The sequence below is a fragment of the Phalaenopsis equestris genome, unplaced genomic scaffold (assembly GCF_001263595.1).
Source record: "Phalaenopsis equestris unplaced genomic scaffold, ASM126359v1 Scaffold000036, whole genome shotgun sequence".
NCBI lineage: Eukaryota > Viridiplantae > Streptophyta > Magnoliopsida > Asparagales > Orchidaceae > Phalaenopsis > Phalaenopsis equestris.
This window is the reverse complement of record NW_018164478.1, coordinates 261094-274921: the sequence shown is the minus strand read 5'-3', so window position 1 is coordinate 274921 and position 13828 is coordinate 261094. Positions and strand designations below refer to the sequence as shown.

Here is a 13828-nt window from a genome sequence, read left to right as displayed (position 1 = left end):
ATTAGTGAACTACTGTTGTACATCAACTTTGTAATTCCATATTTCATAATTTATGAGAAGAGTGTGTCTATGTACTGATAATTACATAGATGATTATTTAAATTGAGCTAGATCCCATAGTTTTTTCTCTATTCAAGGTTTTCCACGTAAAAAAAAAAAAAAAGTAGTCAATCTCTCTCATCCTACTTACTCCGCACTTATCTGTGTGTGTACAATCTTCATCCAATACTAAAACGATAATTTATTACTACAACATCGTGAATCTTACTGCACTCAAACTCCATAGTCAGTTTGATGGCTAGCCAATGACTCCAAATAATTGCTGACAGCCCATAACATCGTCTTAATTATTGTCTTGTTTATATATAATTTAATGGCCTCTCCATTCATATTAAGAAGTAAATTACGATAAGACAAAAAAAGGCATAGCTGATGCCTCCGTTTAAAGCCCTAAAACATACTTAAATCATATCTAACATCACCCAATCGCCATCTTTCTTTCCTGCTAAGATCATTCTTGTTCACAATTCTACCGTTACTCATGGCCTGCCGTATTCTCTTGCAAGCAGCCAATCAGTAGCAGTCTGAGCAAAAGACGATAAAGCCCCTCGAAGCTTTTCTTGGAGGAGAAGTAAAGCCGATCAAACGGCTCAAGGCCGCTCCCCATTTCCGAGAAGAAAATTAATCCGAACCGGACCAAACCGAAGCAACCCCATTCCGTCGAACCGATCTCAGACTCAAATTTGTTCGGATCGGACATGAACCGAAGGCGGTCCGGCAGACCGAACCGGTCCAAGGCTGTATCTCATTCCCGCCATCTTCGGTGCGTGGTATTTTATAGTTTTCCTCTGGCGTAGTATAAATGAACGACATTGGAAGTCAACACGATGGTCGTTGCTCTTCACGGTTTGCTATCTTCGCAGAATCAAGCTCAGTTCGCCGTATACCATCGATCGAGCTCTTGAAAGAATGGCGAGGTTGGCTTCAAGCTCTAATCTGCTTCAGTGATTGCCCTTGGATTCTTCTCTCTGCTGCATTTGGGAGTTATTAGCTTGCGATCTTGTTTGATGGAGCTGAAAATCGGCATTAAAATATGTGCAAAAGTTGAGCTCAGTTAGCTTACACGAGACGCTCTCTGCAGACTGTGTGAAAAATTCTTGCTTTCTTCTTAGACAGCTTTTCAATCAGCTGATGCTTGGGAAAGCTCCAAGCTTTATGGGAATGGCTTTGTTTTTCTCTGCGCTTTTAGTCTCTTGAAGAAGGAGAAGATATTCGCTTGATTGGAACGAGTTTCAAAGGCTTCATTTGTGATCAATAAGATTTTGATAGTGCTTATGTGAGTCTTCGTTGCTAAGTTTCGATTGCGTTATGGCTAATACAACGTGGTTGATAAACTGTCGTGCGATTGCGAAAAAGGTGAAAAATGCCGTTTTTTATTCGAATTATCAGCCAAGGGACTTCGGAGCTGAAGCGAGTCGTGAATGTCCGAATTGTCAGCATACTGTTGACAACAGTGATGTAAGTTCTCACTTTACCAGCACTGTTTTTACTGAATTCGTTTATATATTTAGATATTTCTCAGGACTTGGGAAGATAACTAAAGATTGTTCCTTCTGCAGGTTTGTTTGGAATTGCCTGGACTACCTGAGATAACTAAAGATTGTTTCTTCTTCTGCAGGTTTGTTTGGAATTGCCTGGACTACCTGCTGGTGTAAAGTTCGATCCCACTGATGCGGAGCTTCTGGAGCATCTAGCAGGAAAAGCAGGGGTTGGGATTGCCAAAGCTCACATCTTTATCGATGAATTCATCCCAACTCTTGACGGGGAAGAAGGAATTTGCTACACACATCCTGAGAATCTCCCTGGTAAGAATCGCTGGTAAGTTCATCTTTTACCCACATGCATATTTTTTAACAGCACGATCAACTGATCTTTTTCTGTTTCTTAGGTGTAAGAAAAGATGGGAGCAGTGTGCATTTCTTTCACAGATCATTAAACGCATATTCAACTGGAAATCGGAAGCGCCGAAGGATCCAAAGCGGATTTTGCGAGACTGAAGAACGGGTAAGGTGGCATAAGACTGGTAAAACCAAACCGGTGTTACATAATGGTGTTCTGAAAGGCTGGAAAAAGATCATGGTTCTGTACAGAAGTTCTGGGAAGGGTAGCAAGCCAGACAAGGCTAATTGGGTGTTGCATCAGTATCATCTTGGGATGGAAGAAGAGGAAAAAGATGGCGATTTGGTTGTTTCAAAGATTTTCTACCAGCGAACAAAGCAAATGGATTGTAATGAGACTGAAACTGTTCGAGAAAAATCGAATTTTTTAACAGTAAGGTACAGTCCAAGAATGCCTACAACTATGAATCCGCAGCCAACTCGCTCTAAAATGAATCCTTCATATGAAACTGATGAGCATGTTTCGCTTCTCTGGGAGATTCAGGTATGCTTTAAATACTTATAAACTATATTTCTTTTATTTTGGAGGTTTAAAGATCGGTTTTTTAGCCGCTTGCCTTCACTTGGACTAAATAAATACTCAGCTTTAAGAATTGAAATGTACATTGAGATGATTTCAATGACTGAATTAATCATGTAATGTGAATCTCATTTCTTTGAAATTTAAAAGTATTTCTTACCTAAGGCAACTAAGATAACACGTTTAGAATCATTTTTATTTTGCTTAATATTTGCAGAAAATGAAAACTAATCGAAGAACCTATGTCTGAACTTGTTCCATAGTTTCAAAATTAATCAGCTTTTTCTTACTTTTTTTGGGTTTATAGCTCCATGATAGATGATTACATTAATGGTTTCATATAAGTTATCAAACATGTCTCTTTTTTTGAAAATAAAAGCAAAACTTTCAGTGGAAAAAAGTCAAGACAAAAAAATTAAAACAATATTAAAAAGACTTTTATAGCATCTATTAATGGCAAATCTAAGCCTGTGCGCCTTTTTAGGAAGAAAAGGCTCCGAAAGTTGAACTACCTCCATCAACATTTCCCATTGTTAATCTTAAGAATGAAAAACTGGAATCAAATTTGTGGGCGGGTGAGTCACAAGCCATAGAGGAACCAAATCCTCAGCTGATAAATGAGTCATTGCTATGCAGTAAAGTGCTAAAAAACTTTCCTCCCTTGGAAAAATCATCCCGACAACTTGAGAAAATATTGTATCCGTCGTCCGGACGTGCAGATGATGACATGGATAGCATCATGCCGTGCGTTCAGCAATGTGGTGAGATCCACGTCGTCGACCACAGTTCTAATTTATCTGACGTAATATTTTCTCAGCTTAACTACTCAAACACGATTCCCGGCTGTATAGATCAGCTTGAAATAGATGCAGATTCAGCTCGTGGCTTCCCTAGTCTCGAAAACATAGAAGTTGACACACCGCCTGACTTTCAGCTTTCTGTAAGATCATTTTTTACTTTCTCCATCATAATCAAGCTCATGACTTGTATAATTTTCATAAATTATGTGTCTGTATTGCAGGATTTGCAATTTGGTTCACAAGATAGCATCACGAGCTGGTTGGACCGGCTGTAGAGTGATAAAGACTTGGGATTTTTGAAGCCCGGTCTACCAATGATGATTATTTAGCAGATCAAGTGTTGGCATAAGAGTAGAATTTCATATTGCCAATCATGCATCTTTTTGCTGTAAATTGCAGGTTATTCTTACTTGTAAAAGACTGAGGACTCTTAAATTATGTTTATGCTTTATATTAGTTATTTTCAAGGTTTTAAGATTGGTGCTCGTATTGCCTAGTTGTGTTTTTCAGGCGTGGAGCGATTTCAACTATTCAACGGTCTTCTGTTATGTTAACTTTATAATTGTGACATGTTGGGGTTATAGTGGCACCATGAATGTTTTTTTTTTTGCTAGGGCTTGAATAATTTAGAAATCAGATTAGTACCATACTATAAAATTTAATCAAATAAACTGTTTTGATTTAAGTTGGATTGACTCTTTTTCTTTTTAAATTAAGGTCATTGAATCTGACTTCAAAAAAATGTTTATGTTTAATTTCAATCGAGAAGTGAAGGGAATATGTATTTAGTCTCATCGATAAAGTGACATAAGATGTTTGAATGTGTAGTATAATGGTTAGATGTTTGAATGTGTAGGATAATGGTTTGACATAAAGTGAAGAATCTTAATGTGTCTTGTTTGAGAGCTCAACCTGCCAGGAAAAAATGTAAAGAGAAATAGGGATGTCACTTGAACTTGTCTCAAAAAATTCCTTAAGTTGACTAAGTTAATTTTTTTGTTGGGTTCAGATCAAGAATCCCAACCGATTTAAGGTCTGTTTGGGGCAGCTGTTGATTCTTTATAATTTGCTGATAAGCAGATTATTTTGATGATTTGATAATATGTTGATTATCATAATAAACTGGCTTGTTGTTTGGGACAGCTTATTCAGAATAGCTTACTGGCAAGTGTTGTTGGATAAATGATCATTTTGCCCTTGTTTGATTAAGTTGTTCGCAACAAAATTATATGAGCACAGAAGTAGATAAAACAGAAGCCGCAAATCATTATAGATCAGTTCTAAAAAATAACATAAAGTGCTCACACGCTCTTGAGTATCAAAAATAAAATAAAGATAAATACAATCACAACTACAATGCGAAATATTGCAATATTCAATTTAAAGCTCTGACTATGTATGTCATCAGCTGCACTGTCACTATGAGAAATCACCATACCACGATCACAATTGGCAGTGCAATATGTCGGACGCAATATTCAATTTAAAGCTCTGACTACGTATGTCATCAGCTGCATTGTCACTATGAGAAATCACCGTACCACGATCACAATTGGCAGTGCAATATGTCGGACTGTCGTCAATATGAAGATGAATTCTTATGCATCAATTCACAATATAGACAACCCAACCACTACTCTAATCCAAAATTCTAGGGGCTGAATAATTCATAAACATTCCCTAAATCCAAAAGAAAATGTCATGTGGATAGTCACATCCAAAAGACTGTTAGCTTCAACCAAAATAATGCGACAGAAAACCTACTAAGAGACCAATTTTTCAAATCCAAACTAATCATACATGAATTAGAAGTCATACAATTATATGTTTCAACAAAAAGGGACTTTAATCTCTTAAGAACATCCCCACAAAAGATCAAGGATATCTCATAACAAGCAATCTGCAAACCCAATCGGATCACATGCTGCTTCAGGGTATAATTTTGCTATGAATTGATTGATCAAGTGATAATTATACAAATTTCATTGATGGACTTGGTCAAAAACGATGACTAAGAAGAAAAATCAAAACCCAATAACGTCAAATAAGATGAGGATCTCTTCAGAAATTAGAAGCAAGGAAACGATTTCATAAAACTTAGTCGAATTGAAAATTTCAACAATGGTTTTATTTGAAATATTAATGGTTTTATTTTGATAAAATATGCCTGGTCAGCTTCTATGAAAAGAAGGAAAATCATTTTGGTAATTTGGAATTATGTGAACAAGGATTATAATTATCTTATTTCGTAAACAATGACAACTAATACTAATATATACTAAAACCCAAGATATGTATTTCTGGATTCAAGATAGTTGCTATTCTTGTTTATAGACAAGGAAAATTTATTGTTTTTCTTTACAGAATTTCAAAACTCTTTTCATTTTTCACAAAAAGATCAAACTACTATAAAGAGTCAATAACAAATCTCCCCAGGAAAAAAAAAAAAACACAATCCTGGTAGATCATTTGAAATAACATTACATTGTTTCATTAGTTAGAAAATGCTAAATAAAAAATACTGCATCTGTTATAAACAAGTACTTAATAACTTTTACCACGCAATAGAGCCCTAAACCTTTGTTCGGTACCAATTCAACACCTGGTTTTATGCAGGTCCTGGACTTTCCGCCATAAAGCCCTACAAAGCTCTCTTCCACCCGGTAACTGGGCTGTGTATGGCGAAGAAATCTGTGTCTGAGCCGCTTCACCTGGGGCAATGCGACGAGTCCGAAGCCCGGGACACACTTCTATTAAAGGGCACAACAGTGTGCCTCAAAGCAGCAGGCGAGGGTGAGAAGGTGAAGTTTGGGACAATTTGCAGAGATTCTGCCTCCAATTGGGAGCTCATATCGGATTCGAAGATGCATTTGTCGACAAAATTGACGGCAAACAGCAGCAGTAGTACGTGCTTGGATGTCGACTAAGATGGAAGAACCATAGTGACTAGCACATGCCTATGTCTTGACAGAGATCAAACGTGCGATCGGCGATCCTGAGAATCAGTGGTTTAGGATAATTGGCAGATGCGATTCTCCGAAAAATTATTACATCAGTAGTACTACGACGCACGTAAATGAAATCACGTTACGCGGGACGAAGAAAAAAAAAAAACGCCCCAGCTAAATATTATTCATGTATTATTCATGTGTTATTGTGTTATTTTAATACTAAAAATATTTTGACATAATAACACATAAATAACACACAATAACACCTAAATAATATGTGGAATATTCCCGACAGAGAAAAAAACTACGCAGTAACACGGATGAATATTCTCCCCCATATTATTCATGTGTTATTGTGTGTTATTCATGCGTTATTATATTATTATAACACTAAGAATATTCTCAGGACGCAATAATACATGAATAACACACAATAACACATGAATAACACGGGGGGGAATTCCTCGTGTTACTGCGTTGTTTTTTTTTTTCTCTGTCGCGATGGGTGTCGTGGCGTGATTTCATTGGTTACGCACGTTACTCTATGTGCGTAGTACTGATGTAATATTTTTTTCGATACTCCAAGGGCTAGGGCAAGCAAGATCTGTGAAGGGCACCACAGAAATTCTTTTCCTAATTGCAAAATTCATAAGCGGGACGTGGTGGGAGTCCGGCTTGCGAAGGGATGAAGGAAATTGAGGCCGCACCAAAAATTTACATTGATCGCGATATTCAACGAGAAGACTCGCCACACATTTTTTTATTTTGTTCGGTTTACCCATCAATCTGAAATTAATCAAAATTATACTTGTTGACAAAAACTCGTCCCTAATTGACCTAAATTTGACAATAAATTAAGGGTCCGTTTTGGGCAGTTGTAGCTTATTGAATAATTTACTGATAAGCTAGATGCAGTGACTATTACAAGTTTTTATTTTTTTGAAAAGCAATATCATTGTCAATAACTAATAAGTTCCCATCGCACTTAGATAGGTGCGATGTGAAAGCGTTGTTTTCTGCGTTTTGAAAACACATAAGGCTGTGTCAAAATGCAATTTACCCAAACATGTCAAATAAGCTGCTCCAAACGAGCCCTAAGTGTCAGTTTGTGTCAACCCTATTTAAAACAGATCGGGTTCGTGTTAGACTTTTAAACTTATTTCAAATTTTTAATGGGTTTGGGTAGAGCATTTTTGGGATAGGTCAATTTTTGTTCAGACCTAAAAGTCAATCCACAAAATAGATTGGACATCTCAACTTAAAAAGTTATTTGTAAATATTTGTAAAATGTTTATTTGTTAATTTGCATGAGGAATAAATGAAAATATATATTTTTCAAACCTTCTGAGCTCTTTGTTAACGATTTTCACCAAACTCTTGTTGTATAAGTTTTTTTTTTTTTTTAATAATTGCTTTCAATCTTATAAGAGAAGGTCAATTTTTTTTTTATTTCCTTATATGTCAAGAGTTTTCTTGAAGGTCAATTTTTTTTTTTTTATTTCCTTATATGTCAAGAGTTTTCTAACGCAATAATGTAGGACTTTGTCCTGAGGCTTACTTTCTTATCTTTAGTTATATATTAATTGGTAGTTATCAATCTATTATGTTGGGTTTAATTGTTTTCAACTTAGATAATTGATTTTTAGCAGCTTTATATATCATCTGGGTGGCAAAAATTTTATGTCTGGAACGTACGGACTCTAATAATATGTCGCCACGTGTGCTATATCGCATATGTTATTTTAGGTTTATTGAAGTGGAACCGCGGAGGTTATTTCGGAGTTATGGAAGAAAAACTCATATATCCCATTTCAATAGCCCATAAATAATCCCAAAATAAACTTCACAGTTCCACTTCAATAACCCGGAAATAACACCGCGAATGTTATTTTATAATTATTTCTGAGTTATTTCCGGATTATTAAAGTAAAAATCATATATTCTACCCTGAAATAACGCCGCAAAGGTTATTTCGTGGTTATTGTGGAGTCCGCAGTTTCACTTTAATATTTTTTTATGTGTGGATTATTAAAGTAAAAATCATATATTCTACCATGAAATAACGCCGCAAAGGTTATTTCGGGGTTATTGCGGAGTCCGCAGTTTCACTTTAATATTTTTTTATGTGGGCCCAATATAGCACACATGACGCCATATTATTGGGACTTCGCACAAAGAGCTACGTCCAGTCTAGATAAGAAATCTTTCTCTTATGGGGGCCCTCATTGTATGACATTTGTTAGAAGTGCACAACCTGGGGCATACGACTACACAACATGTCCTACTTGTTGACATACGTTTATGGTAGGTTATTATCATCATCACTAAAGTAAAACTGAAATTTTTTATTCTGACTACAAAATGAAGTCATGTTGCAACGACAACTATAAGTAAAAAATAATTTAATAATTAAATTCGAAGTTACTAGCTATAAACTAAAAAATTTGCTAGCATGACATAGCTCGTTTTACAAGTGACCTTAGGTAATACATGGCAGGTGTCTTTATAATAGCTTTTGGTAAATAAATGTTTGTCTGTAGTTGATACCACTTCATTAATCATGCAATCGCCTTCTCTGTATCAATTCCATCTTCATCTCATGCGGCCGCATATACTTGTTTGTCATCCCAAATCTCACTATAACATAGTACTATATCCAATAAACACTTCATTCCTCTTAACGTTAGCACACATAAAACCTAGTTCTATGAGCCCCTAATCAATCTAGTGTGCTCTTCTAAATTATTGCGCTACACACTTTGAAGGTGCTACTCTATGTGGTACCAGTTTAATAATGGCACGTTTGCCTCCTATATATCTACTCCTCAAGTACATATATTTGTAACTTGTACTCATATCTGATGTTTGTAATGTTGACAGATTTGTTGTCATATACCTGCAATAAACTAATATTCGCAAGAAGAAAATGCCAAGGAATAAATTACTTAGACAGAAAGTCCAACAAGTACTTGTGTCTGTATGAGAACATTAATCTCATTTCTACAAACCCGGATATACATTATTGGTTGTTTGCAGATAACCCGTGGCATTAGATAGAACAGCGGAAGAAAGAAGATAGAACAGTGGATACAAATTATATTTTTATATTTTTAGAGAGTAAAAACCTTAGCATATACAATATACAGTCCAATATGTATAGAGCAGTTATATATACTTGTAGTACATAACTGAATGGGACTGCCTGCAAAAGCCGTTAAAGAGACATGGGAGGATATTGTCATATCATGCAATGAGTGAGCAACAACCTTTCAACCAAATGGGAAAGTGGAGACCAAGTATAAAATTTTTATGCCCTCGTTGTATGCCAGCAATAGTCAATAAATATAGACTTATCACCTCCCCGCAAATTGATAAGCCAAGCATGGACCGCAAGCTTGTTGCAAAGATATTAGAACCGTGAGATAGAAAGTAATTTGGTAAAAATATCCACTATTTGATGTTGTGAGTTTATATGATGAACGATAATATCTTTTGACTTGATGCAGTATCGAATGAAATGACAATCAACATCAATATGCTTAGTCTGAGAATGAAAAACTAGATTATTTTTCAAGAGCCAAGGCAGATATATTGTCATAAAATAATGAAGTAGGTTCATATACGTCAATACCAAATTCACGAAGAAGAGTATGTAACCACATAATATCAGTTGTAGTAGTAGCAAGTGCTTGATATTTAGCTTCTACAGAGGAACTAGCTATAATGGATTGCTTCTTAACACCCCAGGAAATAAGAGTTTTGCCAAGTAAAGAATAGTACCCAGTTGTAGATTTATAGTCTGAAAGATCTCCTGCCCAATCCAAACCAGAAAATGATTGAAGAAAAGGGAAAAGGCATGATTCGATAATCCAAACGAGAGAGTACTTTTAATGTATCACAATAATTGCTTAAGAAGTTGAAAATAATTTATATGCAGGTGATGCAGTTACTGGCACAATTTATTTACAACATATGCAATGTCCGGCCTGGTTAATGTAAGATATTGCAAAGGCCTCATCAAGTTTCCATAAAGAGTAGGTTACATATAGAGGGGAAATTGTGCATCTTCAGAAGTTAATTTTGTAGGAAGTGAAGTAACAATGGACTTATAATCAAGCTTACCAACTCAATTGAGGAGATTTTGAGCATATTGAGAATGATTTAAATGCAACCCATAAGGTGTGTGCTGCACATATATATATCCAGGAAATGATGTATAGAACCAATATTTTCATATTAAAGCGAGCTGCAAGTTGAGCAAGATTGTCGTTAACAACATTTTCATTATTACCAGAGATAAGAATATTATCGGCACACACAAGAATGTAAATGACAACTGTAGAGTTCCAGAAAATAAAAAAGCATACACCAGCTTTGGAAGTTTGGAAACCAAGTGACTGTAAGTAAGTAGTCAAAGTGACAAACCATTGACGTGGAGCTTGCTTAAAACCATATAGTGCCTTCTGAAGCTTGCATACATGAGTTGAATGAAAATTGTCATTGTTTCATATATACTGGTTCATCTAGCCAACCATGCAGAAAGACATTAGACACATCAAGTTGAAGTATATTCCATTTATTTGTGACAACAACAGTAAGAAAAACTCGAATAGTTGGAAACTTGGCAATTAGGCTAAAGGCTTCGTTATAATCCAAAATTTATTATTGATTAAACCCTCGGTGAACCATCTGAATTTAATTTGGTCTTAGAAAATCCATTTGCAGCCTACAACATTCATATCAGGTATGGGACGTACAAGTGTCCAAGCACCCTGAGTTTGTAAAGGTTGAAACTCATTTGACATAGTTTTCTTCCAATGTTCTTATTTAATATCTTCAGTATAGCAAGAAGGTTCATATTATGTGACAAAATAATGAAGAGTGAAGATGCTGAAAGGTTTGAGATGACCAATTTGTTGTCTCATTTACATAGGATGATGAGCAGGAGATGGAGCTGGAGTAGAAGTAGTGGTAATAGTAGATGTTGTAGAATGAAGAGAACTTCTTTGGTCTAACTAATTGATCAGCTGCCACCGGTGTGATCAACCGATCGTCCATTTTTTTTATTTGGTATGTTGCATATGTTGCATGCTTTTTCACATTGTTTGCATTAGCTCATCCATATTTGCACACTGTTGTGTTTTTGCGAACATACACCCTCATAGGATCGTGATGAGTATTTGTGCCTCCCAGTGGCACATTACTCTAGATATTTACTTTGTTGCATCCTTATGTCACATTGCATCACATCACAAGAGGCTAGCACTTGCACTTTCTACTTTCGCATGATAATGTTCGTCCATGGTGGTTAAACAAGTCTCGATTAAAACCAAAAGTAGTCTAAAATAAAAAGATAAAAAAATATCTCAAGTCCTCCACAAAACTTTTGAAGTTCCTTTGAATCTCTTCTCTTTTACAATCACTCAAAACAAAATAACAAAAAAAATAAAGTAAATAAAAAGTAGTTCCTGAAAATCTCTCCGAATTAACTCACAGAGAAGAACTTCAAAACTTGCCAATATTTTTATGACCTTTTTTTAAGTCATCTCTTCTTTCTTTTATAGTTTTCCAAGAGGTGTCTTAGGATCTCTTCAAAATGTGTCTTGATTCGTTGTATTTGCCCAAGAGACACGTCATTTCATGATAATGTTCGTCCATGGTGGTTACAACCACCTATTAAGTCAATGGATGCCTCAAAAACCTCTTCGAAATTCATAAAAATCGATTTTACTCCTCTAGTAACTGCCACTGGCACTTAGTGTGGGGTCTCAGCATAGGCGCGACCTTCTCTGTTTAACCGGTGCTTAAGCGCCGGATCTGGTGCTTAGGCACCAAAACTCTTTTGGACAATTTTTCACCTTTTTGTTCCAAAATTGATCATTTTTTCACTCCTTTAAGCATTTTTTCCATTTTTACATGTATCTGCAAGAAAAACACAAAAATACCTTCCATTAAAGCGTAATATCTCAAAAATATGTATAAAAATATGTCTAAAAATACTATATATTTTAGGTGTATCATTTACCTCACATAAGCTCTTCAGTTTATTTTCAAATTTTTCTGTTCAGTCTCCATCTTAATTCCTTCTTTTTGATCATTCCTCAACTCTGAATTGTTCATACGATTCAAGTAAAAGGGTCTGCTGGAAAAGGGAAATCCTAAGACGATAAATAGACATGCTGGTGACTCCGAGTTACAAAAGAGAACTATAAACACTCCTCTTGGTTTTCTCCACGAGAAGAACCTCCTACATAGGATGAGAAGGAAGTTCAATGGAAATTCCTTAGTCATTTTCACAATATCCATTCGCTCCTTCAGGTGTTGATTCTCTAATTTTGATTTTGAACGAAGCAAAGATTGCTTGAGATCATATGTTTGGGTCTTTTTTCGGGTCTCTTACAACTCTTTCTTCATCACTGTCAGCTTCTCCTCGAGCTCTAGTCGAGCCCAAATTTCCTAATGAAGAAAGGTTCATTGAGAATAAGTTGCTTGCCAAGCCATTGTGAAATATTGGTGAGTCGTTCAACATAGACCAACCAAGCTCTTTTCTAACACAGTTTCCTCTAAGCTTGAAGATCACAACACTTCAACCATTGTGGAAGCGTGCGAGCATCAATCTAATTATCATAATTCCAATCTTTTTGAAGATTAATCAAAGCAAATATGAATTCTGGGCTAAGTAATACCTCCACCTCCTTCACATGTACAGGAATCCATTAAACCTTGGACCCTTTACATTTCGTTTAAGATAATAAACGTGGAAAGACACCCTAAGGAGTCATGTCCTGAGTACATTTTTTAATGGTCAGCAAGGAAGGCGGGGGGGGGGGGGGGTCACATCCGGGCAGAGGATAGAGCCTTCTCTTTGCGACAATGCTCCTGTGTAAGCTAAATTGCCCCAGACAAGTCAACTTCTCGGAGGTATTCGGTTGACTGCTACTTTGGATGATCCACCGGGCATCTCGATGGTGACCTTGCTAAGTACTCATTTGTCTCGACAAGAAGAGGACAGTTGGCTTCATCTCTTGCTGAAAAATACAAGAATTATGGGGCCTCCGGGCATGATTTAATAGGCTTTACCTTTTGGATCTCCTACATCAAAACCTCTCTCTCTCTTGGCAGCTCGATCCCTCATGACTTAACGTTGTCTCAACATCTGGCTTATGAATGTCTTGGAAACATGCACAAGGATGTGAACCCTCAAATTTCTCTCGATACTTTGACCTTTCAATATGAACTAATTCAAATGTCCCAGCCCTTTGAAAAATAATTGAAGGAGCAATCAGTTATACCGAGTCAATAATTAACATTAGAAGGAGAAATATATAAGATTCACACCTGTAAGACTCTCGAATCCCTTTTGTCAGAACTGAAACCTTTGGGGTTAGATTTTTCTTCGCTTTAGCGGTGGCCTAGTGAGCCTTTTTTCTTAAAAATATGAGTGGGAATCGCTTCCCAACTCTCGGCCTTGTCGGCACTATTTTTGGTGTGGGGTTTGCCCGTAAGAAGTTGTCGGTCATCGGAATTGACATCCCGTTGCCCGCTTCGGAAGGACGTTTTAAAAAATTTAGTTTTGAAAAAGATGAAGTCAAACTGACC

At 36.3% G+C, this 13828-nt stretch overlaps 1 protein-coding gene across 2 annotated transcripts; it reads left to right on the top strand.

The window, feature by feature from the left end:
* The first annotated feature begins 1130 nt into the window (after nucleotides 1-1130).
* On the top strand, nucleotides 1131-3700 carry LOC110018916 (SUPPRESSOR OF GAMMA RESPONSE 1-like). 2 transcript variants are annotated; one of them, XM_020716393.1, is made up of 5 exons: nucleotides 1131-1518; nucleotides 1679-1865; nucleotides 1949-2442; nucleotides 2963-3418; nucleotides 3500-3700. In XM_020716393.1, exons 1-5 carry the CDS (start codon nucleotides 1369-1371, stop codon nucleotides 3551-3553), a joined length of 1341 nt encoding a protein of 446 aa, XP_020572052.1. In that variant the 5' UTR covers nucleotides 1131-1368; the 3' UTR covers nucleotides 3554-3700. The 2 variants fall into 2 exon arrangements, with proteins under 2 accessions (XP_020572052.1, XP_020572053.1); XM_020716394.1 differs by lacking the exon at nucleotides 1131-1518 and having other exon boundaries at nucleotides 1723-1878.
* The last annotated feature ends 10128 nt before the right edge of the window (nucleotides 3701-13828 follow it).